Source organism: Oncorhynchus masou, chromosome 2, assembly GCF_036934945.1.
Source record: "Oncorhynchus masou masou isolate Uvic2021 chromosome 2, UVic_Omas_1.1, whole genome shotgun sequence".
NCBI classification, from domain to species: Eukaryota; Metazoa; Chordata; class Actinopteri; order Salmoniformes; family Salmonidae; genus Oncorhynchus; species Oncorhynchus masou.
In genome coordinates this window covers 23,208,681-23,234,127 of record NC_088213.1, presented here as the reverse complement: position 1 = coordinate 23,234,127, position 25,447 = coordinate 23,208,681, and the positions used below count along the sequence as shown (strand labels likewise).

Genomic DNA, 25,447 nt, shown 5'->3' with positions numbered 1-25,447 from the left:
TCTCTCTGTCTCAGACACGCAGGCGAGGCAGAGAGCTTCACCAATCCCCACTATTCTACATAGATGTGTCCCCACCTCAGTAGGCTGTTTTCCATGTACCACTAATACCTGTGACTGACATAGAGAGGACTAAACAACTCATTAGAGTGTATTGGATGATACATACACACCAGCTTATCAGTGCTCTCTCAGTCAGCCTTATCTTTGCACATGGGTTAGAAGGGTCCCATGCTGGTAGGATAAGAGACCTTTCACTATAATAGGACCACTTCTGCCAGTTGATTCATAGACAGGTTGTACGTGTACACATCCGTGATTCATGACTTTCCCATTTGTCACTGTGTTTATTGTGTATCGCAATGAGATACACTATGATTTAGATAATGAAATAATATTCACATTTATAAGTAATATAAATATAATAATTTCCCCCCTGCATGTCCACTGGTTGAACTATGGGGGAAAGACAGCTGATGGGGTGGGGGTGGGGGTGGGGGTGGGGGTGGGGGGGGGGAGAGAGAGAGAGAGAGAGAGAGAGAGAGAGAGAGAGAGAGAGAGAGGAGAGACAGAGAAAGAGAGGAGAGACAGAGAAAGAGAGAGAGAGGAGAGACAGAGAGAGACAGAGAGACAGAGAAAGAGAGAGAGAGAGAGAGAGAGAGAGAGAGAGACAGAGAGAGACAGAGAGAGACAGAGAGAGAGAAGAAGAGGAGAGACAGAGAAAGAGAGAGAGAGAGGAGAGACAGAGAGACAGAGAAAGAGAGAGAGAGGAGAGACAGAGAGAGAGACAGAGAGACAGAGATAGAGAGAGAGGAGAGACAGAGAGAGAGACAGAGAGACAGAGAGAGAAGGAGAGAGCGAGAGAGAGAGAGAGAGAGGAATAGAGAGAGTGCGAGAGAGAGAGAGAGAGAGAGAGAGAGAGAGAGAGAGAGAGAGAGAGAGAGAGAGAGAGAGAGAGGGAGAGAGAGAGAGAGAGAGAGAGAGAGAGAGAGAGAGAGAGAGAGAGAGAGAGAGAGAGAGAGGCCAGGGAAGGTTCCCCTGTCAGACTCGTCAGCCTGGGGGAAATAGATGACAGTTACAACCGCCCTCAGCCAATTAACTGTCATCTCAGCTGTTGCTTTAACTCGCTGACCTTACCTCTTCTCTGTTGTTTGTCTTATCATTTCCGGATAGAGGACCTCATCTCTGTATGTAAAGGAGAGCCATGACCTTCAAACTAAAGTACAAAGGTCACAGGTCAGAGTTTGTATATTTCATTAGCCTGCATAGCTACATTTACAGCGAATCTTCATTGGTAAATTGAAGAGAAGAAGAAAATATGTCTCAGGGGATTTTCTGAGAACTATCTGTTATTACTGGCAATTACTCTCCAATCTCCTGCTTTATCTACCTGTGAAATGACATTAGACATGCCTTTTCCCATGGTCAATCCCAGAGGAAAACTAGGCTTCGCTATGAAGATTGTGATGGTCCCATAGGACCTGAAAGTCCAAACTCCTAACCCCTCCTCTTCATCAAATAACCAAGCGTTTCCTTTCCATGGCTCCTGCATGGGAGCGGAGCTAATTTCTTTGAGAAATACTCAAGCTTTTGTCTTTGAGGAAGCATGGGGTATCAGAGAAGGAAATTGAATGTCATCCATGTGTCTCTCCTTCCCTGTACTGTGTGAGTGTGATGTGGGCTGAGCTGGGCTGTCTGTGAATGGGGGATACTGGGGATACAGTTCCAGTGAGTGGTGCTGTGGTCTTAGCATGACAACAGACAGGGCGGCACGTACTCACTGCCCCCTCAGAGGGAGGACAAAGTGACACAGCGCCAACCCCTCCCCGTTTCTGAGAGCGCCACTTCATTGTGCCCCCTTCTCCTTGCGAGACAAAGCCCAGAGAGGAGGCTCTCAGCTGGGGATGGAGGGGAACATTCATGGGGCGCTGCCCAGCTCGCCCATGCGCTTCTTCTGCCACTTCCGAAAATAAACCCCACCTCCATCTTCCAGTCTGTCTGGTTGCATCCCCAAATTAAACCCTATTCCCTATATAGTGGTCAAAAGTAGTGAACTATATTGGGAATAGGGTGTCATTTTGACTCAGTCTCTGACTGGCAGCGTGTGGGGTGTTATGATACAACCTTGGCTCCAGCAGCGCACAACAACCCATTTCAGCACAAACTAGCATGATGAATAAAGTTTGGTTTGTTTGGATAATAAGTACTGATAACTCCCTTCAAACGTAGAACATTCCTCTATATGTCCATTTTACACAAAGCACCCCTCGTACTGTTGAATAGTTCTGTCATACACCCTTTCATTCTCAAATACACACACACACACATGCACGAAAAAACAGACGCATAAAAATTGTACACACAAATCACACAAACAAAAAACACACACAATTGGTGTCACTGCTCTCTCACCCTCTGTCATTTGCATGGAAATTCCATTATCAGAGTGAGGTGTCACATGGAGTGGGCCACAATGTGCCTGACAACAAGTTTATCTAAGCACAAAGAGAGAAGTTGGGAAGAATGGAGTGCTTTTTGCCTCCTGTCCTCTCCTCTTCTCCACTACTCTCTTGTCCTCTCCTCTTCGAGCGGACCAGAGCAGGGTTCAATTACTATTTTAAATCATTTGAAAAACGGTGCTTGATTGATCTTTCCTGCTGCAAAGGAACCAATAGAAAAGTCCCAAATAGTTTTGGAACTCGAGTGAAGACTGGCCATGGGCACCTAAACAGACAGTCAGACATGGAAGACTGTGATTCTGTCTGTTAGACTCCTCACCGTATTGAAGGGTTGGAAATCAATAACCTAAGTTTACATCTCCAACGCTTGTAGGCATCATCATTATACAGCTAAGGCCTCACACCTGCAGTATCGACCTACTGCCTGCCCACGTTTACAACAAGCAAGCAGCACACACACACACACACACACACACACACACACACACACACACACATACACTGTTTGCTGTATGTCTGGTCTGGTCTGGTCTGGTCTGGTCTGGTCTGGCTAGGCTAGGCTAGGCTAGGCTAGGCTAGGCGGTGATGTCATCCCCTGGATGTGGCTGTCTAGACTGCCTCAGTAAAACAAACATAAACTGTCTTGGTCAGAGCTGGATTGTGGTGGCTGTGAATGCCCCTATCAGTATTATCACTGTTTGAATAAATCACCGACATCACGGTGGTGTATTGCAACATTTAGCTATGTTGATAAGTGGTGGTGTCTGTGTGTGTCCCCTGGCTGGCCTAGCTTGCCCTGTACCATAGCACTGCTCTCTTGTTTCAGTCAAACTGATAAGCAGTGGAGCTCTGACTGGGTGGCTATTGGCTGACTAGCTTCCTGGTAGGAAGTTAAGACCTGTACCCAACCAACCGCCTTGCCACGCCCACACTGTACTTTACTGGCAGACTGATCATCAGCTTATTGTCTGTCTGTAGAGTGAGCCTAAATACTCTCCGTCTGTGGTGATCTCTTTCTCTCTGATTGGCACACACACACACACACACACACACACACACACACACACACACACTACACAAACAATCTGTGCTGTGTCATAACACTGACAACCAGTTCTGCCACCGAGGTGCAGAGCAATAAAACCATCATTTCAGTTATGATATATTGACGATCAAGAACGTTTTATGAATCCAGTATTGAGTCATTCTAATTTGGCTGTTAACTGCATGTGGAGCAGTACACAACATTAATCCTGTCTTCCAAATTGCCAAGAGAGACTGTTTGCAAAAGATACAAAAAACAATTGACTTTTTAATGCTTTCATATTGTGCAGCGTGAGAGACACAAAAGACAAAATAGAAACCCATTGTGTTCCTGCTCTGTGTGCAAAGTGGAAAAATTCCAAACTCCACTGTGCCATGCTGATAGCCATGTGATGGATATGGCTTGATGGAGATGCAGGGAATGAATGAATATAATGCAATTTATACAGGGATATGGATCAAAGAAGAGAGAGGAAGGAGAGGAGGACTGCATCCCAAATGGCACCCTATTCCCTATGTAGTGCACTACTTTCTTGGGTCAAAAGTGCACTATATAGGGAATGGGGTGTCATTTGGAGTGCAACCGAGAAAGAGAAGGAGAGAAACCGAGACTGAGAAGGAGAGAAATCGAGAAGGAGAAGGAGAGAAACCGAGAAGGAGGAGAGAAACAGAGAAGGAGGAGAGAAACAGAGAAAGAGAGATACCGAGAAGGAGAAGGAGAGAGACCGAGGAGAAGGAGAGAAATCGAGAAGGAGAAGGAGAGAAATCGAGAAGGAGAAGGAGAGAAACCGAGAAGGAGAAGGAGAGAAACCGAGAAGGAGGAGAGAAACAGAGAAAGAGAGATACCAAGAAGAATAGAAAGGATAGAGACCGAGAAGGAGAAGGAGAGAAACCGAGAAGGAGAAGGAGAAAAACCAGAGTAGTGATAGTAGTGGGTAGACTCCCTATTACATTACCATTATTAAAAAGGAGCTCAGTCTCTTAATAAAGTCTATTAATCAAGCCGAGGGACTGGGTTCATCTATTCACCCTCTCCAGAGGGTCTCTAATCAATCACACACAGTCTGTAATGTATTCATGGCAAGATGTAAGAAAGGACTTGTTTGACAGTGTTCCAAGGAGGAAGAATTGATTAAGTTCCCTTTTCCAGCCATCATCCAGCCAATCATGTGCTCGAGACTCAAAGAGTTTTCCTCTTGTCCTTCTACATCTAGGAGACTAGACAGTATGTGCATCCCAAATGGCACCCTATTCCCTAGAAAGTACACTACTTTTGACCAGAGCTCTATGGGTCAAAAGTAGTATAGGACCCTGGTCAAAACTAGTGCACTACATAGGGAATAGGATGTGACTTGGAACTTAACCAGTGTCGGTGCCTGCATGTGATTGGGAATAAAGGGGCCTGTATGCAATGTATGAAGTCTGTACAAATATTGGAAACGTCCAAAATATGTCCTCTCATTAACAGTGATGAGTGAAAGGGCCAGTATTGGCATGTGTTAGATGTGTTGGGGGCGTAAAGGTGCTGTCGTACAAGGCCTCTGCTGTGTGCGGAGAGCCTCTCCCTTCGCCCTGCTAGAGACCTCACTCCCGTGTGATCATCTCAAAAGCAGAAGAAAATGTGTCTTATTAGTTCGCACTGTGCGGCTAAATTCTGTGCTACACCGCTGACTAATGTACAAAGCTGAGAAAGAGTAGAGTGGCTGGTTGCTGTGCCTCTGTTAGTGACGTGTGAGGAGAGGGCGTGGGGTGGAGAGTGGAGATCTCTCTCTCTCTCTCTCTCTCTCTCTCTCTCTCTCTCTCTCTCTCTCTCTCTCTCTCAATAGTCAACAAACTCTTTCAATATACTACCCCCTTAAACAAGTTGACAAAAAAAACACTTTCATAAATACTATCCTATATCTACTTTCATTCTTTATTCCAGTCTTTAGTTGAATCTTTACCAACAGATGCAACTCCATTGAGAGCCAAGAAGGAGAAAGTCAGAACATATGCATGGTAGTGCAGAAGCATGTTTAATAGAGGGGTGGGATAAAAAGGAGAAAGTCAGAACATATGCATGGTAGTGCAGAAGCATGTTTAATAGAGGGGTGGGATAAAAAGGCCCGAGCCCTTTGCTTTGTCAGGGGGAAGAACATAAAGAGAGCAGTGCTCTGCTTCAAAGCTGCATTTCCATAATTGCCCTGTAACTTGGGTGAGGCTGAGGGATGAGTCTAACGGGGGCTGAGAAAAGCACAATCTTACAGATGGGTGAACGGCAAAAGCCGAGACGCCTCTTCCTCTGTCCGCCTGTCCCCCATTCCCCACTTGTTGCCTTTCGGATTCAGTGAAAGAATTCCTCTTTCTAACCCCCATCAACAATAGGCATGAAATCGGTGCCCTCCCTCTCTCCTGCTCCGGCCCAGGAGAATTTCATTCCTTCCCGGCCTTTTGTCCTCTATAGTAGGCCTGGGGAAAACAGAACAACCCTCTCTACTCTCTCTCTCTCACTGGCCATTCCTTAACCTGTTTGTGCACCACTTCCACAGTTAAAAATAAATATGGGCTATAAAACAAACTTTGGGGCACATGAATTGCAGGTCCACATCTTTGACATACTACAGAGAGACCTTTTCTGTATAGCTCTTTTCAAATCCAATGTGTAAAGTTAACTCAATAACATATTGGACTGGTGTGGAAAGGCCTGTAACACTGTGTACCAGAGATATGTCGTTGTGGTGGGATATGTGTTCTCTCTGAGATGATCTCTTCTCCTCCTGTGGTCACAGACTAACACCCAGGATGGGGGGGTTTTAACGGGCAACCCTCTGGGCCTGCCGTGCGTAGTGTGTGTGTGTGTGTGTGTGTGTGTGTGTGTGTGTGTGTGTGTGTGTGTGTGTGTGTGTGTGTGTGTGTGTGCGTGTGTGCGCGTGTGTGCGTGTGCGTGTGTGTGTGTTGTAGGGGACAGGGAATATCAGCAGTGCCTCATAAAGGGATTAGCTCACAGGACAAAGAAAGTGGTCCTCTTCAAAGCTGGTCTGGGGCCACAAAGGAGATGACATTTGTCCGTCTCTGTGTCAGGAGGGGGTGTGGCGTGAGCGGACAGGGGACAGAGGGGGACGAGGGTCGCAATGACAGAAGGGGAGGATGAGGTGAAAACACGAGGCTGACCCTCTTTATTTGGGCATGCCTTCTCTTTCACAGGGCACCTCTGGCCCCTTCTTCTGTTTATTTACTCCTCTGTTCTCGTTCTCTCCATTCACATGGATCCTCCATCTCTCTCTGATGGCTCCATTGGCTGCCTGACCCGGCCAGGCCCCTTCACCGGCCCCACTACTACACCGTCCAACCTGGCACTACCGCGTCCATGCGTCCGATCCATCCGTCATGTCTGCCCACCCTCCTCTCTGGATCAATGCGCAGCTCAGAAAGACTAGATTTCCTTTTCATGATTCTATCTTCTATCTTGGATTTTTTTTCCCCCTCAAAATCTGTTTTTACAATACATTCCTTTTTTTGCAGGGCGTAGCTATGTACCTCTGTCTTTATTCATTGATGCTGGATGTGAGCAGCACTCAGGACAACAAAGGACATGTGATTAGTGATGGACTGAAATGCCATTTATTTGCAGCCTGTCAATAGGAACTGGGTTTCCCACAGCCTTGGTGCATGAGGCTCACCTCAGATCACTCTCACTTTATAATGTCAAATGGAACTGCCCAACAAGCACAAGAATGAACTTGTTTATAAAAACTAAAATGTGTGTGTATGTGTGTGTATTTATGTTTATTCTCACATTTCATATTCCTCATGAATATGATATCTACACTCCTACATTTATATTAAGGACACTGCTTTTTGTAAAAATTATGTTCGTTTTGACCATATAGCTGTTCTTTGTCTTGTTATTTTCTGTGTATAAATGCGCACAAGCAAGTTGTCCATCCGTAAATGTGTGTTGCCTTTCCTTTTTTATCCGTTGTGCTATTAAACCATACTCTCTGGCGAATCAATCAGTCAGAGTATTTAACATCGCTGGGAGCGAGGAAATAAAAAGAGGAGTCAGTGTTGATTATTGCTCAATAGGCACGAGGACATCCACTTAACGCGGGGAAATGAGTGACACACCGTGCCCCGCTGGAAGTGGCCCCTGCATGCGCTGTGGTGTGTAGCTCTGAGCGAAATGTTAGCTAATGCATTCCATTTGCTCTGTTCAACCCGTAGCAGGTTTGACACGTATGGCGACATAGACACAGGCATGATTCGTTTGTTTGTACTGAGGAATTGTAATCCCTAATTTCATGCACGAATCAGAAGAGGTCCTCTGCACTCTGAACAACGATCACTGTCCCTTCAGTAGCATTCCGATTGAATTCTCATGATCAAGAGAGATTGTTCTAGAAGCTCCCTTGTCAACTAACATCCCCCAGAACACTAAGGAAATCATCATCAATATTTATGATCGTAATGAACGTGCGCACACATGTGTATGTGTGAGTAGGAGGGGAGATAGTTGTGGGGGTTCTTTATAGTTTATTATTCCACTGCAAGTATTATCACTGACAGGAAAAAGTATTTGTAATGCCTGTTTTTGATGAAAAATTATGTAATATCATGTCAATCTATTCTGTCAATTTGACTACATTTTAATACTTAATAAACAGTGCCTGATTCTGAGATTAAGTGTGATACTGTATATGTTGGTTACATTTAAATGTATCAAATATGATGTACTTTTATACTGTGGGTTTAAGTTTCATTGTAGGCTAGAGTTAATTTGAACAACCGAGACATCTTTGGGCATGTTTATTGGTATGGGAAGCGCGTTCTCTCTCGTGACCTGTGCTATGTGTTTTTAGTGGGTCATCGGTGATAGGCGAATGCTGGTCACTCGCTCTGTGTTACTTCCTGCGCCGCGCTGTGCAGCCAGAGCTCGTGGTGCCGGTGCGTTTCGGAGTGAAAGAGGGCACAAACCAGAAAAATGATTACATCAATCAGTGTCACAACTAGCCGCTGCGACTTATAAATATGCATAGTGCGCGCGCAGTTAGATAGAGGGCTCTCAGGAAGATAATTGATTGGACAGGAAGGCAGCATGGTGAGAGGAGCGCGAGAAGGCCAGCCTACTTAGTAGAATACCAAGCCCCGGTCCAAAGTTTTCTCCCCAGGCTGGGTCTCTAAGCACAGCCTCGAATGTCGGTTGGAAATGTTGGGCTTTTCTATCTGTTGTGTTGCGCTGCTATGTAACCATCCCAGAGCGAGCCCTGAAAACAAAGCGGTCCTGCTCTCCATTGGCCAATCAACCCAAAACGCGCTCAATTGGTGGAATGTGTGACAGAATGCGCCATTTGTATGATTAAAAAAAATTCAACAAAGAGGGAAAAAATAAATCTGGGGCTCCACATACAATTTGAAGCCATATTGTCTGTATTCTTATATTTTCTAGGAAAAACAATGTAGGTTTTTGAAGAAGACTATTTAATTGGCTAATTCAAACACATTCATAAATCTAAAGAAGTGTCTTATTTTCACGTATTTCGTTTCTATTTCGAAATCTGCGCTTAATTTCACTGCACAATTGACTGTAAACATGTCGCAAATTCGATAGGATGTAATGTTTATTCTTGTTGATTTTTGTTGCAGTAGGCCGAGCCTGTTTTTTCTTTCCTTGACAAGTTGGGGAATGGTCATAGGCCTACAACAACTTTAACCATTTTGAAGAGGCGGTTGAAATGTACAATTTAAACGTTTAATACTTTTTTGTGGAGTGAAATAAACTGAGGGGAAAAAACTCAATGAAAGGATACTGAAACAAGGAATTGTGTGAATATGCCTCATTTATTTTATTTGTTTATGTGGCCTGTTTATTAACAATGGTGTTTATGCAGCAGGAACATTTCCCAAGTTAATATGTACAAATAAAGGTCATATAAAAAACATTGATCAATTAATTGTTAAGAATGCAATTATCATTTCCCTAAACCTTTTTAGGTCAATTGAGTGTAACGCTGGAGAAGGTTGTATTTTAATGCTTGCCAAACCATGACAAACGCTTTTACGATGGACCTATATGAAAATACTTTTTCAATGGCTTGATTACATATTAATAATTACAATAGAAAGTTGTGATTTAGGTTAAAATATCCCTATCCCTGTCTTTTCCAGACCGCTGAATCGACGATGGTGACTAGATTTGACTGTAGAGGGAGCTCCAACTCCAACTTTACATAAACTTTGTCTCACAACGCTTCTGACATGCAAATTATCTTAGATGTTGAAACAAACCTAAATAAATGATATCACAATGTATTGGTGTCATGTGGTTAGCAGTGCAACCCACAACGGCTGACCAAATTGAAGATGCATAAGAAACATGTAGTAGGCCGAACACAAATATTACAGGCGAACTGAGATTGCATCGTACATACAACACCACAACCCATGTACGCATAGCCAGCCTATACGATGTTTAACCTCTCAGTCCAAAATAGTTCCATCCAAATGGTCAGTAGGCCTACATACATTCTCTTCATATGCCATACAAATTTCATACGAAAATGAATGACAGAATTAATCATTTTAATTCGTCTGTTACGCCTCAATAAGGATAATCCCAGAACAGTAATATCCAAATGTACGATGCAATAATCAGCTAATTACTCTTAAATCCCTCATATGAAAAGGCCTCAAATCCTGCTAGAATATTTACTTTTCACAACCAAGTATGATGAAGCCTATTCGCCGTAGGCCACGCAGACAGATACACACACACATGCAAAAAGCAAAGCGCTGCAATTCTGCACCACTTCAAAATCTAATTCGTAACATCTAACGCCCACAACAGCTAATTCTCCTTCCACAAAACAATCATCAGACAAACATCGTCCCAAAAATCACAAGCGATTTGAATAAAGTTGCAGCAGTTCATTTATTAGCCAAAATATAGACTTTCTTGTACAATTTGGTTCACAAGTATGTACATTTTCTTAACTTTATATACAAAACATTTTGAACATCAAATCCTCACAGAACTTACAAAAAGAAAAAGAAAAGTCACAGACTACTGGTTCATACATTATAACATTAGCAGGTTTACACAGGACATGCTTACAAGGTAAGTATACACAGATGTATTAGTCTTATTTTACATTCCTTACAACAGATTCAAATAAAACCATAAAAAGAAAGAGAAAAAGTCAAAGTCTAGGAGGAGGAGAGAGCTGACAGAACCATGGCTGCTTCGAGTTGATTCTGAGGCCTGCAACACACGGGTCAAGAAAATAAATACACTCAGCAAAGGGAAAATAATCATAACCTACACCTGCAAGGTAATGAATTGCTTGACAAGTAAACTGATATAAAGTGAAGATTTTGCTTTTGGAAAATGAGAGCCGGTTATAAAACCAATGTGGTAAATTTGAGCTGGGGGTTTTGCACGACAAAATATGCAAATATAATGTTGAGGCCTCAACGAAATAAGACAAGCACGGAGGAATCCATCTATTCGATGTCCTACAAATACAACACAAGGGCTGCAGTTTGAGTAAATGTGGTAGTCAACGATAAAATAGGTTGTGCATCAAAAATAATATAGACAAATAACATAAAGATGACAGTCTCTTACCGTCTATGAACTGGGTGGAAGGCTGTTTTTAACAACTTTTTCTCTGCTTCCAAGGCACTAGATCTCTCTGAAATAATAATGGCAATAAAATACATTTTAAAAAATGCATTCATTTTCCCGTCTATAACTAGAGCACAGCACTGTCGCAGTGAATGTAGTCTATACTTTATTTTACTGCCTGGGGATCTTCACGTCAGTCACGGGTTAAATACAAGCACGTACAATACTGAAGTAGGTATGTGACAAAGAAATATGGGGCCAACTGCTGAATTTAAAAACAATTTTCGGACATGAATTATAATCCATTCTCACAATAAACCAGCTGATAATAACATTAAAAACCAATGCATTTTATTCCGACCACCTCTGTCTGTATTCCCCCAGTTCAAAGCTTCAAAGCCACCTTATTCTGTCACATAAACGACAGCATGGAAACACACTTTTTATGATCATCTTTACGGCCTCAAAATGTCTGTCCAGAACAGGCCTATTTAAGTAGGCTAATGCGTTAAAGAGGGACAAGTAAAGTCTGAAATAGAGTAATAATGAACAGTTTGTTATACAGTCAGGCTCGCCAGCCTCAGTGTTGGTGACATGTACCTGTGACGGCTGTGTCTGAGCTATGACTCTTGTCCTGCGTGTGTTGGTGTTGCTGCCTGCTGTAGAGGGCGAGCCCGTTAGCCGAAGCCTGGTTCGCCAGTCCAAGGTAATGGTTCGAGTTCAGTAATGCGAGCTGGTGGGCAGAAAAAGCTCGGTTTGTCCAGTTCTGGATTTTCCCAACAGGACAAGAGATGAGTCTGTGGTGAGGGCTGATTATGGTCTGGGCCGCGGGCCCAACTGTGTTGCTGCCATTCATTTGTGGAGATTTGCGGGGATTGTCAGGGGTTGTTGCTGTCTCCGCCAAAGACCAAATCTTTGGCTTTTGGGCCGGGGCTGCGTTATTTTCTGATGGGGGCGAGTTGATGGACACCGGATTCAGTTTAAGTTGTTCGACATTCGGTTGTGAAGCTTTCATTTCAAAAGAGTGATGGTGGTGGTGGAAGTGCTCGCCCCGGTCCACGTGAATGTCTTTGCCCTCCTTCACTACAGCCTTCAGAAATCTCTGATCGGGCCCTTGTAAATCCTCATAGCCGTCTGAAATCTCAGAGTCGCTTCTACCATCTAATTTTAAATCAGCGTGTAGGTCATCCTGATCATCCAAGTCGTCCTTATTCTCGATATTTTCCGTGTCGATATTTTCTAAATCAATCTCTTCCTCATCCTCCCTCTTGTCCCCTTCCTCTCCCTCCTCGTGATCACTGTTGTAAACATTTCCCTCTTCGTCTGTGCGGCTCCGGGGAGTCCAGGTCATCTTGTTCTCCTTCTTTAGCCTCCTCCTGGCATTGGCGAACCAGGTGGAAACTTGGGTGAGGGTCATTTTGGTGATGATGGCCAGCATGATCTTCTCCCCCTTGGTGGGGTAGGGATTCTTACGATGCTCGCTTAGCCAGGCCTTCAGTGTACTCGTGCTCTCCCTGGTCGCATTTTTGGGTCTGGACGGGTCACCAAACTGATACTGGCCATATGGGTAAAACGCCGGGTGATGGTGGGCAAATCCTGGGTGTCCTTGTACGCCTGGACTGTCTTTCAACTCATACTGAGCACCCTAAAAGACAAAGAGCAGAGACCCAATGGGATGTGTGAGATATTATGATTGATTAATAAAGTTTGCTAAATGAAATTCTGCTTTATGTTAAGTAAGACCAAATCATATAGGCTAATATATGCAATATATATGCAATATAAAGCCACTATCACCACATGTATCTTTCTTTACATAGGACCTGTGATTTCTGCGTTTACGACTAACAAAAGCATTACCATATGCAAGTTACACATTTTTATTTGTTACGCACCATTTCCGTTCGCGACAAAACTATTTGATTTATAACACTTCCCGACCAATTGCAAAAAAACATTTCATTGTATTTCAAGATGCATGTATACACACTTAATATATTGCGTTTGATTTCAGTTGTTTTCTTTATTTTCTAGTGGTCTAAACATAGGTTTTCGACTGAAATTTCAGTTATAGTGCTACTTTTTAGCTACTTTAACTATTTCCAAAAAAAGGAGTCAATAACAAAGTTGACCAACGAGTCTTCTTGTTTGGTCCTGAATGGATCATTGTCTCAATAACGTAACGTCACTTCGCCCTTTCTCTTTTTTAGTCTGGATGGGGGGGGGAAAGCAAATGAAGGAATCCAGAGGCATAAATAAACAAAGGCACTCACCAATTGATTGAAAATTGATATATCGTTTGAATAGGGCAGAAATGCTCCATAGCCCTGTGCTGCTGCGGCGAAAGGTGATCCATACATAGTTGAGAGAACGTTTGAGAGTGCCCCGGACGGGCTCAACTCAGTCCCGGCTCGGGCATTGCTGATACCCTGTCGCTCCGGTGGGTATATCGGTCGGATGTACTGGTATCCCAGCTGCGGAAAAGACATGGTCGTAGAAAAAAGTCTGCTGCAATCACAAAAAGCAGGGAATCGCCCTCGCGGTACGTACTGCGATATCCACTTTACAGTGAGTACAACAAAGTGTAAGGGAAGTCTATATTTCCTCAAAAAACAGCCAGTGTAAACGATCCGATTGCGCCTTCCTCCTTCACTTCCCTATTGATCTGGATGGACTAAGGTCAGGTCCTTACAGATTGCCTTAGATTATTGCGACTCTTTGCTCTGATTGACATTTCTAGTCGTTTAGAAGCCCCTCCCATTTCTCAAATCTCACCCCCTATACACACTCTCGCTCTGCCGCGCGCCTCTCTCTCTCTCTCCTGTATTTCCCCTGGATAAGTGCACTGACGTCGCGATCTCTTATTTGAATGGTTTTCAAATCTTATTTGATGGCTCGCCAATCATTTAATTTGTTATTTGTTCGCCTGAGCCCTACCCATTTTAGTGTTAATTCACAATTTGTGGTCATTTGCACAACTAGTAAATATTTCAGTGTTGTTGAGTGATTAACTTCACTTAAGCCTAGTGTCTCCGGTTTTCTTCTAATGCATGTGTCTCACGTATGTGCAGCCACGACTCATGCCCACTGGAAAGAAAGACCTAAGAAATGTATGTTGTTTGCCGGTATCGAGTGATTTGGACTCACGTATGCTAGAAGTCTATGGTCAAGTTGTGTTTTCTTACACCGTTTTACACCATTGCGGACGCTTCTAACAATTGGCAAGCGGATCGGACTCAAATCACTCTTTTAATTTGGGACATCAAACAGTTAGCATGTAACCATTTGACTTCAGAGAGAAAGTTGTCAAGAAATGAAAAGCTGCATGGGTGATTACCGCCTGCGCTGTTAATGAATGCAAAGTGTTAGCGTCAACAATGGCAACGATAAGTAATTAACACGTTGCGTATTGTGGTGGATATACATTTAAAGTGATAGACTGGAAACTAAAATATTGAGGTAAATAAATATTTTACATGAAGACAACAATACAAATAATGTTGATGTAAATAATAATAGTGTCATAAAATAACGATAATGATAATAATAATAATAATAGCCTAATAATATTAGTAATAATAATATTAGCAAGTGGTTTAATTTATTTAATATTCACAGATTTTATTCATGCTGCACGGAAAGCCATAGCTATTTGTAAACAGGTTAGGCCAGTTAAAAAAATCTTATAAAATGTAATTTTGTATGTATGTACCAAGACTTCCCTTCCAGGAAAAAATATAATCTATACAAGACTATCGCTCATACAGATTAGGCTACCTTCAAGAAATCCCCTTGATGAATTTGACAAAACCATTTTTTTATTGTAAATAATTCGGATTAAAACAAAGCAAGGGAGTTAGAATTGAAATTCCATGAATCAATATTTAAAAATATGTAGGAGACATCCCTAATCGTATTACATCCCCGTCTTTGTACCATCATATGTCTGTTCATCGTTTGCAAAACAACTACAGTGGTGACTTATGCATTGCTGTTGCAGTTTATTTGAATATGATAAATCTCAGAGCAATATTGACAGCGAGATTAAATCTCATCAATCTCAGTTTAGTTTTGATGATGAGATCCGGTTTCCAAGAACTAGGTCTATGTCTATGTAGGCCTACTTGTTTAAACCTTTAATCTCCTTTTGGAGCTGATATCATTGTCTGGGAGGGATAATAGCAGCTATAATTTCTCATATAGACTATAAGGCTACTCCTTGTTTCCATGAACTCAGTGCAGAACCTCCGTGTTCCCCTTTAACGTGCTGGCATCTTGACACCCAACCGAACCTGGATTATGAGGTTATTAATTACAGCGAGTGGCTGATGCCATCCAACCGGCATGGTAATCACTACATAGCAGTCAATAACACTCAGACACACACACCAACCGGCAGCAGAGAGAACGGAGGGCCCAGACGTTACAGCTGAGCTTAGAAACTCAACATTGATATTTGCCTTCAGATTGAGGGAGGAATGTGTTAGTTGAATGAGTTCAACTAAAATAAGTGAAGAAGTTAGTGTAAGATATGTGTCAAGTGTCACACGTGTATGGAAATGCTGAATATTGGAACGGCCAACTTTCGTGTTTTCTTGGGTTATAATATAAAAGCAGGTGGTTGGAAGTGTGAGTGTGAACGACATATCTACCATTTAGTGTCCCCTCGGAGGCGCTCCGCGTTTGGATGGACACGTGTCTCATCCCCGGGACCTGTCGGGGCCCCTAGGACTCCGTCTGATTTATAACCCCAATCAAACACATATGCACTAACTTAACACTTTCACAACGACCCGGGAAACTGGCATAGCGATAAAACATTAAGACTCTCAGCTCTCTCTCTTACCTCCACTCCACACCATATAGCGTCCCATAACCTGCTCTCTCCGCTTGACTCTATAACATACACACGATGGATATATGAATCAAATGCACCAAACACTGGGGCAGCCACACCACCGCTATTACTACTACTATTACTATTACTATTACTATTACTACTACTACTACTACTACTACTACTACTACTAGGAATAATAATAGTAATAATAACAATAATCACCATCATCATTAATAATAATAATAATAATAATAGCAATAATAATATAGGCCTATTTTTATTCTTTAAAAAATATATTTATACATGTCTCTATTCTTATAATATAACCCATGTAGGCTAATGTTTCGGTCATGCAAAAAAAGGACAATCACAGGAAAGTGACTCGAGAGCTGTTTTTTACTTGAGGGTAATTATGCAGATGACACAATTTCACATCATTTTCAACGGCAAAATATACACGGATCTATCGCTCAAGCGTGGTTCCTTATGCAACACACAAGACGCCAGCAACACATCGCAAATGATGATATGAAGCTCCAGAAAGAGGCGAGATCAAAGCCTTCAAACAGAGTCTATTCAAATGACTCATTTGAATCTTTTCCATAACTCCTAGGCGACAGAAAACAAGTAATACATTTCTTATCACACATGGAATCCATTTAAAGGAGCCTTCTGATCATAATCGGTTAATTGCGGTGACAAAGGATTTGAAAAGAAAACACAATTAATGACCCTTGATGTTTAGGGCTGTTGGTGGAAGAGGGGGATGGTGAAGTGAAGTGTGTGTGTGTGTGTGTGTGTGTGTGTGTGCGTGCGTGCGTGTGTGTGTGTGTGTGCGTATGTGCGTGCGTGCGTATGTGTGTGTGTTTCAGTGAGAGGGAGAGAGAGGGACAGATACATACAGAGAGAGAGAGAGAAAGAGAGGTCCATATCGCATTTTGCCTTGCCTTGACAAAAAAGGGTTTACGTTGTTATTCCTTTTGAGGGAGACGTTAGTAAAACCCAGCTGCTTGCAGAGTTTGTTGAGACAATTTTTTTTTTTTTTTTGCATCTTAAGTTTCATTAGGGTATGAGGGCGAACTTTTGTAAAGATTATATATGGGACCAAATTGATTTACACATATTTCCATACCGATTTATGGTCAAGAAAAGCCATGTTGGTCATTTAGCCTGAATCTCGAATAAAGTAGAACGTGTGATGATGATAGGCCTACACTGTGTGAAGCTACGATGACACATTATGCCATCAGAGAACGAAGGGCCTTTTACAAGTTCACTGAACACAAGCACAATCAATAACAACTTCGCATGCTATTATAAGGCCGTAACTTCTTGACCTCTTGGTGTTTTTTTTAAGAGTTGAGTTGTTTGGAAATATCCAAACATTGCTGAGACTGGGAGGTTGGCTTGGTTCAGAGTAGTGGAGTTAAAACTGTACCACTTGCTTTATCTGAAAATATGTTCTTGTCCCATTAAAGAAATAAAAGAGCAATAAATCTCGCGGTGTCTAAAGAGCAGAGGGACATAATCCAAGCAATGAAATAGTTTAAGAAATTAATTGTAGTTACCGAAAGCAAGAGTACGTTTAAAATAAATTTAAAGTACATTTTTTTTACTGTTGGGGTAATTTAAATAATATTATTTTAATTACGTTACACTAATCCAACCATGCATATTAAATAGATAACTTCGATTTGCATTAGCGCAAAAGTAAGGAATTTTAACAGTGCAATCCTTATTCACAATTTGAAACAAATTAATAGTCAATGAACTGCAACTTATTAAACTGTTTTATAACATCAAATAAAATAAATGAGCACAGTTAACATGTGATTTATATATAACTTGTTAACATGTGCTTTACATAGACCTTTAAGCATATTGTTAGTTATTGTATCCTAAAACTGTTTTCATATCCAAGTGTGACTGTTACTGCTACGTTTTAGTTTTAGTTTTGGGTTCAATCAGATCGCCCATATTCACCATTTATAATTAGCAAAACAACTCAAGAAAACGATTATGGGCCTTGGCCAGCATGTTGTTTAGATTTTTTTTATATAGACTACAAACCACACAATGTCCATTTTGACCCCCTGCCAAACAGTCAATTATTAGGAATAATTACGCCTTTAAAGGTTAGTAAATAAGCAAACTAGCCTATATATTCCAGTTGTACCCAAATTCAGGTTGGAACCTCTTCTATATGCACAAGGCCTACATGGCATGCTATCCCAAATAGACTTGCATTACTTAACAGCAGTCAGATCGAGTCGACTGCTCACTGTTCACGTCTGCACTAATATCTATCGGGAGTTTCTTTCGCCTGCCTCATCAGAGATGGGGAGAAGAGTCAGCTTCAGAAACGAGCCTATAAAGAGTGAATTTGGGAGTAAATTGTAGAGCTGCCGCCAGCCACGGGCAGTAATTGATTGGTAAGGTCAGAGCTCCCGGTGTCAAATGGCCTGCTCGGTCTCCGTGCACTCTTTCTCTCCTCTCCTCTCCTTGCTGCTTTGTTTTGATAAATATTCTGCGGCCGGTCCTGAGGGGTTCAGACTTGTTTTATTACCCGTCCCAGGTCACTTTATTCCGTCGTTATTTACCAACACATGTCCTCAGCGAAATTCTGGCACTTCTGTAGGATTGTGGTTTCAAATTCACAGATAATAAAATATGATATAACCCCCACATACAACCACAATTATGTGGCCTATATATAATTTATCGGGTAAAGTACGCAAAGTAGCGAATTGTTATCATGTTATTGCAATATTATTAACATTAGTAGTAGGCATAAGAGTAGCCTATTAGTAGGCTAATCGTTTTTGTTTTTGTTTATATTATGTTTTTAAGTCTATCAAACCCACTATTACCCTTTAGGTCTATAAGCTACTGCAACACTACAATAACAGGAGCAATAGAGCTTCTGCACTAACGTCAATCGGTGTGCATTCCATATCTGGCATTGTATTATTTTTCAGACAGTAGCCTAGACTTTCATTCTATAAATATCAATATCAATCCTGCCACAATTGCTTTCAAACATTCATAGACACCATTCTTACAAACTATTATCATATCCAATAACAGAAATGTGCAACGCGCATTAGGTGATACAACTAGACGCTGCACTAGCACTATGTGATGTGAGTGCCTGCCTTTTTAGCCTATAAAACGTTGCATCTGCAGGTGTGTTTTTCTCCGGTTGCCTACTGACTGCCCACTCACTATCCATCCCGCTGCAGTTTCCCCGGTATCAGTAACACAAGGCATTGATTTTACGGTAAAGTCACTTTGTAAAAGGAGTGAGTAACTGTGGGCCGCGCTATCACTGTATTACACGGGTATGGTCCACATAACAAGATGAACATTGATTCAGCATTACGGATGATCGATAATGAAAGAAGTAACTTCAGGGCCGAATTAAAATGCAAGCTAGTCTTCATGCTGCCATGCCAAGTCAGGAGTGACAGCGGGAGGAATGTAAAGAAAAGAGAGAGAGAGAGAGAGAGGACAGAGTGGGAGGGGCTAAAGAGAGCTAGATCCTTATCAGGAAGGAGCCTCTGGTACATAGGAGGATGCTCAATCAATTTAGGGATTATTCTCACTGAATAGAGTAATGCTTGTCATGATTGTCATATGGGCTATTTTATATCTATAATCTGTCCTTCTTTTGAGTAAGGTTTGTGATGGATTAAAATGTAGGCCTGACACTTGACCTCATAACTTGACCTCATGACCAAAATATAACCCACATTATTAAATTATAATGACAATGATAATATCTGCTTCACCCATAGTCTAAACTGTAATACTGTAATAAATACTTACTCTGCTTAATATAGGCCTACATTCTCTTATGCTGAATAACTGTGACAAAGGATGGTCAGGCTGATTGACCTGCCACTCAGAGAGAACATGATATGCCAATGTGGTACAGTCACCAGGCTGATTCAAAGCTACATTGCTATGTAGGTTTATGTTTACCTTTACTCTGTCTGTCCCTAATCCAAAGGTAGACTAATTCAGGGTTTTGCCATGTCTACAGCCAAACATTTACTTGAGGTCATTCCTTGGCATATCCTCAGGATATGCTGAGCCAGGTCCAACACAAACATGTTCCCTCCTCCTCAGCTCCTCAGGGCTAACCTGAAGACAGAGGACCAACTTGAAGACACATGAAAAGGGTCACTCACCAACAGGTATCCCCTGGAAATATTCCATCAATCCCATTGTTATTTGGTTCCATTTGGTTCCACAGCGAAGTGATGAGGTGGATGAATGAAGTGATGAGGTGACGTCTCTGGATAAAGATCTCCACCTGAGTAGCAGCCTCAAGATGCCTCCAGCATTCTGCCCTAACCTACGTATCCTGAATACGACCCCGCTGTGCTATAGTCCAGTCATATCAACACGATCTCTTAAACTCACTGCTATATTTCCAGGCTGGTCATATACACATTCCATAGTCCCCTCTCTGTGTCCCTATTATGGGACTTCTTGGTCCGTCAATCAGATGAAACCAGCAGTCAGTGCCCTTTCATGGCCCCTCGACTGGGTGCTGCGGCCAGACTAATATCAGATTGCCCCTGTTAACAGCTCGGGTCTACTGAGCCAGACAAAGCCTCATCTCTTTCCAGCTGTTGTTGCTGGTCTGGGGCTGGAGGCTGGGCTGGAGGAGCAGCAGCTGTACCAACATGGTGGAGAGGACGTCTTCATGTGCCAGGTGCCCTGGACACTGCAGGAGGTGGCTGGAGGGGTCTACTACACAGTCTTGAGTGACTGTCTCTTGTAATGAACCTTATAAGGGAAATCTGCAGTTCAAAAAATACCAAAGTGGTCCCCCTGACAATGATTTGGTAAATAAATAGCTGAGGGATGGGGCTGGAGAAATGTAACCTCTCTCAAATTCATAGACAGAGCTATGGATGCAAGGGCTGACCATCCATGATATCAACATTTTAGTTTTTACCATGTTTTCAGGCTATCAGTGTTTGTTAACAATTTTACTTTGTTTACAAACAAAGTAGTTAAACAAACTTATATTTTGGGTTTTGATGGAGTAAGACAATTGAACAGAGCTCATGAGGCATTTAGAAGTTGTTCAAGAATCAATAGGTATCATACATACATTTCTTTTGATGTAGCAATCACAGATTGCCCCGTTAATTAAATCATGCAGTCAAACTCACCTAAGTTTGCCTGTCACTATCTCTGACATGGAAACATGATGTCACAATCTCTGACATGGAAACATGATGTCACAATCTCTGACATGGAAACATGATGTCACAATCTCTGACATAGAAACATGAAGAACACATTCAATTAGGAGGACACACAAAGTAAGCATTTACATTTCTTTAGTCTTTAGCTTACTTTAGTGTTCATTCTTAAACATGTTCACTTACTAGTTATAGTGTTACTCAACAAATGCATGAATGGAAGAGTAAATAGTTTGGAATGACAATTGAAATGGCCCAGCTGTTCTGTTAAACTGCTGGATCTGTAAGCCCAGCAGTTCTGTTATGGTGCTGGATCTGTAGGCCCAGCAGTTCTGTTATGGTACTGGATCTGTAGGCCCAGCAGTTCTGTTATGGTGCCGGGTCTGTAGGCCCAGCAGTTCTGTTATGGTGCCGGGTCTGTAGGCCCAGCAGTTCTGTTATGGTGCCGGGGCTGTAGGCCCAGCAGTTCTGTTATGGTACTGGATCTGTAGGCCCAGCAGTTCTGTTATGGTGCCGGGTCTGTAGGCCCAGCAGTTCTGTTATGGTTCCGGGTCAGTAAGGCCCTTACTGTAAGCATAAGCCTAGTAGTTCTGTTGTGGTTCTCGGTCTGTGTAGACCTGTTAGTTCTGTTATGGTTCTGGATCTGTGTAGGCCTGTTAGTTCTGTTATGGTTCTGGATCTGTGTAGACCTGTTAGTTCTGTTATGGTTCTGGATCTGTGTAGACCTGTTAGTTCTGTTATGGTTCTGGATCTGTGTAGACCTGTTAGTTCTGTTATGGTTCTGGATCTGTGTAGACCTGTTAGTTCTGTTATAGTTCTGGATCTGTGTAGACCTGTTAGTTCTGTTATGGTTCTGGATCTGTGTAGACCTGTTAGTTCTGTTATGGTTCTGGATCTGTGTAGACCTATTAGTTCTGTTATGGTTCTGGATCTGTGTAGACCTGTTAGTTCTGTTATGGTTCTGGATCTGTGTAGACCTGTTAGTTCTGTTATGGTTCTGGATCTGTGTAGACCTGTTAGTTCTGTCATGGTTCTGGATGTGTGTAGACCTGTTAGTTCTGTTATGGTTCTGGATCTGTGTAGACCTGTTAGTTCTGTTATGGTTCTGGATCTGTGTAGACCTGTTAGTTCTGTCATGGTTCTGGATGTGTGTAGACCTGTTAGTTCTGTTATGGTTCTGGATCTGTGTAGACCTGTTAGTTCTGTCATGGTTCTGGATGTGTGTAGACCTGTTAGTTCTGTTATGGTTCTGGATCTGTGTAGACCTGTTAGTTCTGTTATGGTTCTGGATCTGTGTAGACCTGTTAGTTCTGTTATGGTTCTGGATCTGTGTAGACCTGTTAGTTCTGTCATGGTTCTGGATGTGTGTAGACCTGTTAGTTCTGTTATGGTTCTGGATCTGTGTAGACCTGTTAGTTCTGTTATGGTTCTGGATCTGTGTAGACCTGTTAGTTCTGTTATGGTTCTGGATCTGTGTAGACCTGTTAGTTCTGTTATGGTTCTGGATCTGTGTAGACCTGTTAGTTCTGTTATGGTTCTGGATCTGTGTAGACCTGTTAGTTCTGTTATGGTTCTGGATCTGTGTAGACCTATTACAGATGTAGAATCTTATTTTGAGCCAGTTTGCTTCAACAGGACAATAATCCTGCAGCAATAGGAAATGTGAATTATTATGTGGATTGTAATTCATGGACATTTTTGTAGGGGTTGATACATTTGTCGTTTGGGCAAATCAAGTCTGGAATTTCAAAGTCAAAATGACAAACTTCAGAAGCCTTTTAATACTCAAATACATTACAAGTTTGCATCCCCTGCTGTGCAGAAAAATGCTTAGCAACAAAAGAGTTATCAAATGAAGATCCTACATCTGAAATGATGTTATAGTTGTGGGGCTGTGTAGACCTATTAGTTATGCTATGGTTCTGGGTGTGTCTGCAGGCCAAACAGTTCTGTTATGAGTATGTAGGCCTAGCAGTTGTGCTATGGAAGGCCTAGCTAGTCAATGTAGTCCGTGTTATTGAGTTTCTCAGCATGCTGACAGAGTGAGGTCAGAGAAGACTTTACCACCACCACTTAAACCTCAGCAGGCAGCTTGGAGAAGGATGTACTCACCTAGAATACATGACCTTATTAATGAACAAGATGATACCAAGCAGCGAAGTGCGTATGTGTGAGCGTGTGTGTACAACTATACACACATGATTATCTGAAAGACAGAAATAGGCCATGACATTATTATGATGACAACAAAGATGGTAGGCTTATGAATGGAAGCAATAACAGGCTCTTGCTATAAAAAGTGAAATGACAACGTACCACCCAGACTATATTTATATTATCCACGTAAACAAAGCTAATTGGGCATACCTAACACTGTTTACATCATAACAAGGAAGCAAAGCATCAGTGACATTTTATCAGATTGGCCCATTCAGCAGCCCTAGCATAGCCAGCCAGGTTACCCGTGATACAAGTCATTATTTGACGTCCATTCATGTCTGAGGATGTTGGGAGATGATGTGGAAACCGTCCACTCGGGGCAACGTTGAGCATTGTTATCATCTGCCTCTGGTGCCAAAGCTTGCATTTTCGAATCCAGCAAAAAAGGTTGTTTTTGAGATTTTAGTTTTAAGCCTATCCCAAACCTTAACCCTTACCTTAACCTTTCAGAGTTAATACCTAACCTTAGGATTTCAGAGTTAACGCCTAAAGTTAACCCTAACCTTAAAAATGAGGGGTGAAGAGGTTAATTTAACTTTAAACCCTTTGAAATTTGACATTTGTAACAACTTCGAAATTTGATGCATGGAAGAACGTCTAATTCTGAGGTTAGACTGTGAGAGCTAGTTGCAGCTCAGCATGCTGGTTTTCACTCAGACACATCACTTTTGTTTGCAGCTAACAGTAATTGTTTTTAGATTTAGATTTTGCAGTTGACTTTGAAATAGAGCAAATGTTAACACACCCTCCCTGTGTTTATATGATATCTGTGTGTGTGTGTGTGTGTGTGTGTGTGTGTGTGTGTGTGTGTGTGTGTGTGTGTGTGTGTGTGTGTGTGTGTCTGCGTGTGTGTGCTTGTGTGTCTGCGTGTGTGTGCTTGTGCATATATGTGTACTCTACGTGTGTGTGTGTGTGTGTGTGTGTGTGTGTGTGTGTGTGTGTGTGTGTGTGTGTGTGTGTGTGTGTGTGTGTGTGTGCTCAAACTGCATGTCTGTTGTTGTACAACAAGCACTGGAGCAAGACTGGGCCCAGCTGTCAGGTCAGCGCAGTCACAACCAATAATGATTACACTCTCCCAGCTCCTTAATACATGCTCCATAACTGCTGCACTGAATATGGAGGGAGAAATGCCCCTTTTACAGAACAATACAGCCTCATCATCACCGTCCCCGCCCCTCTCTTATCTGCCTCTGAGGGCCCCCAGACCACTTCACGGCCCCGTGTGAACGGCTGCTAATCTTTGTGTTTCTGTCAGATTCTCCCAATGAGCAGACACTCGCTCCCCTAGCTGTCCCCAGCCGACCAGGGAATTAATCCTTCGCCTCTGGTGGTGCTAGATTGTATAGCCCAATCAATACTTATGGGGTTGAGAATTCATAAGGCAGAAAAAGAGGAGTAACTTGCTCTTTAAATGACAGATTTGATAGTGTCGTTGATGTAAATTATGGTCAAAATAGCAAACAAAAAACCAACAGAAAAAGCGTGGTCGTCATCAGTTCAGAGTTCACTAGTAGACGTCATCACAAACCTGCCTGGGCACATTGGCAGCCTTTAGATGAAACTATGCGCATGGCTCATCGGGATAATTTGAGGGGATTGAAACGTTAAACGGTAGCCATCAGAGTATATATTAGAGAGGTCGTCCAGCCTGTCAAGTCAACCCTGACATCCCTTCCCACAGACCCCTAATGAAATGACTCTCTCTGCCAGTCAGCCCAGTACATAGGATTAGGAACACAGGCAGGAGAGTGTATATTTATGTATATGTATATATATATATATACATGATTATATATGGGAAAAGTGTCTGCATGCTATTCCCCAGGTCCCTTTAAGCCCGCCGGACCGGCAGAGCAGTCAGGCCCCGTGTGGGACAGCAGAAGAGGGAAATCACTTATGCTCTTAGCATCAGACAATAAATCCTCAAGTTATTTGCCACCATGTTTAATTAAATATTTGGAGAAGAAAACCCTGTGATTGATTTGCCTACGCTATTGACCTGCCATCGATTGGGGCCATTTAGTAGACCCAACTGGGATAAGGCTAAATGGTGGCTAAGCCC

At 42.3% G+C, this 25,447-nt stretch overlaps 1 protein-coding gene across 1 annotated transcript; it reads right to left on the bottom strand.

The window, feature by feature from the left end:
* Window positions 1-10,388: 10,388 nt before the first annotated feature.
* Window positions 10,389-13,867, bottom strand: LOC135557125 (iroquois-class homeodomain protein irx-3-like). Its single transcript, XM_064990351.1, has 4 exons — window positions 13,377-13,867; window positions 11,704-12,748; window positions 11,104-11,170; window positions 10,389-10,737 (listed from the first exon to the last, which is right to left on the bottom strand). The coding sequence occupies exons 1-4, from the start codon at window positions 13,590-13,592 to the stop codon at window positions 10,683-10,685; spliced, it is 1,383 nt and encodes a 460-aa protein (XP_064846423.1). The 5' UTR covers window positions 13,593-13,867; the 3' UTR covers window positions 10,389-10,682.
* Between the last annotated feature and the right edge of the window lie 11,580 nt (window positions 13,868-25,447).

Bases quoted from the DNA above. Each gene is read 5' to 3' on its own strand.
- LOC135557125 (XM_064990351.1), bottom strand. From the start codon at position 13,592: ATGTCTTTTCCGCAGCTGGGATACCAGTACATCCGACCGATATACCCA. The intron at 11,171-11,703 runs GTACATGTCACC...TTATTATTTCAG, and splicing joins CTCAGACACAGCCGTCACAG to AGAGATCTAGTGCCTTGGAA. The intron at 10,738-11,103 runs GTAAGAGACTGT...CGTGTGTTGCAG, and splicing joins TTCCACCCAGTTCATAGACG to GCCTCAGAATCAACTCGAAG.